This window comes from Rhinopithecus roxellana, chromosome 6, assembly GCF_007565055.1.
Source record: "Rhinopithecus roxellana isolate Shanxi Qingling chromosome 6, ASM756505v1, whole genome shotgun sequence".
Taxonomy (NCBI): Eukaryota; Metazoa; Chordata; class Mammalia; order Primates; family Cercopithecidae; genus Rhinopithecus; species Rhinopithecus roxellana.
Window position 1 is genome coordinate 63,554,579 of NC_044554.1, and position 1,500 is coordinate 63,556,078.

At 44.1% G+C, this 1,500-nt stretch overlaps 1 protein-coding gene across 1 annotated transcript; it reads left to right on the forward strand.

The window, feature by feature from the left end:
- Window positions 1-599: 599 nt before the first annotated feature.
- On the forward strand, window positions 600-1,147 carry LOC115898138 (60S ribosomal protein L26-like). Its single transcript, XM_030931838.1, has one exon. It carries the CDS (start codon window positions 652-654, stop codon window positions 1,087-1,089), a length of 438 nt encoding a protein of 145 aa, XP_030787698.1. The 5' UTR covers window positions 600-651; the 3' UTR covers window positions 1,090-1,147.
- The last annotated feature ends 353 nt before the right edge of the window (window positions 1,148-1,500 follow it).

The following is a 1,500-nucleotide window of genomic DNA, read 5'->3' on the forward strand; positions in this document are numbered from 1 at the left end:
CGTGCCACTGCACTCCAGCCTGGGCGACAGAGCAAGACTCCATCTCCAAAAAAAAAAAAAAAAAAAAAAAAAAAAAAAGGAATTAATCTGAACCAAAGCTTTAAATAGAAGAAGGTGGAACTACTTCAATTAAAGATGGTCAATGGCCAGGTATGGTGGCTTACGCCTGTAATCCCAGCACTTTGGAAGGCCAGGAGAAGCAGATCACTTGAGGCCAGGAGTTTGAGACCAGTCTGGCCAACATGACAAAACCCTGTCTCTACTAATAATACAAATTAGCCGGGCATGATGGCATTCACCTGTAATCCCAGCTACTCGGGAGGCTGAGACAGGAGAATCACTTGAACCCAGGAGGTGAGGCTGCAGTGAGTCAAGATCATGCCTCTACACTCCAGCCTGGTGACAGAGTAAAACTGTGTCTCAAAAAAAAAAAAAAAGATGGCCAATTGACCATACAGGTTAATCTCACTCCTCCGACACCAAAACTCCATTAAAATGACAGTAGAGGGTTACAAAAGCAGGCAAGGCACATAACCCACAGACACAAAAAGTAAGAAAGAGTAGACATCGGCAAACCAACAAAACACAACAACAAAAAGATTCTTGTTGCTTTTCCCTTTTGCGGCCATCACCGAAGCGGGAGCGGCCAAAATGAAATTTAATCCCTTTGTGACTTCCGACCGAAGCAAGAATCGCAAAAGGCATTTCAATGCACCTTCCCACATTCGCAGGAAGATTATGTCTTCCCCTCTTTCCAAAGAGCTGAGACAGAAGTACAACGTGCGATCTATGCCCATCCGAAAGGATGATGAAGTTCAGGTTGTACGAGGACACTATAAAGGTCAGCAAATTGGCAAAGTAGTCCAGGTTTACAGGAAGAAATATGTTATCTACATTGAACGGGTGCAGCGGGAAAAGGCTAGTGGCACAACTGTCCATGTAGGCATTCACCCCAGCAAGGTAGTTATCACTAGGCTAAAACTGGACAAAGACCGCAAAAAGATCCTTGAACGGAAAGCCAAGTCTCGCCAAGTAGGAAAGGAAAAGGGCAAATACAAGGAAGAAACTATTGAGAAGATGCAGGAATAAAGTAATCTTATATAAAAGCTTTGATTAAAACTTGAAACAAAGAAAAAAAAAAAAAAAAGATTCTTGTTTGAGCCGAGGAGTTCCAGGTCACCGTGAGCTATGATTGCGCCACTGCACTCCAGCCTAGCGGACAGTGAGACCTTGTCTCTAAAACAAACAAACAAATTGAAAACTGGAAAACAGGTGTACTTGTAGTAACTAACTTAATAGATTAAAAGCAAAACACTGCAAACCCCCACCCCAAAGATGAGTGGTTCCAGGTTCCTCTGATCAGTGAGGGGTAAATGAAGGACTGTAACAGGTCGGGTTGAAAGCTTAAGACAGCGGGTGCGGTGGCTCATGACTGTCATCCTAGTACTTTAGGAGGCTGAGGTGGGCAGATCACTTGAGGCTAGGAGTTGGAGACCAGCC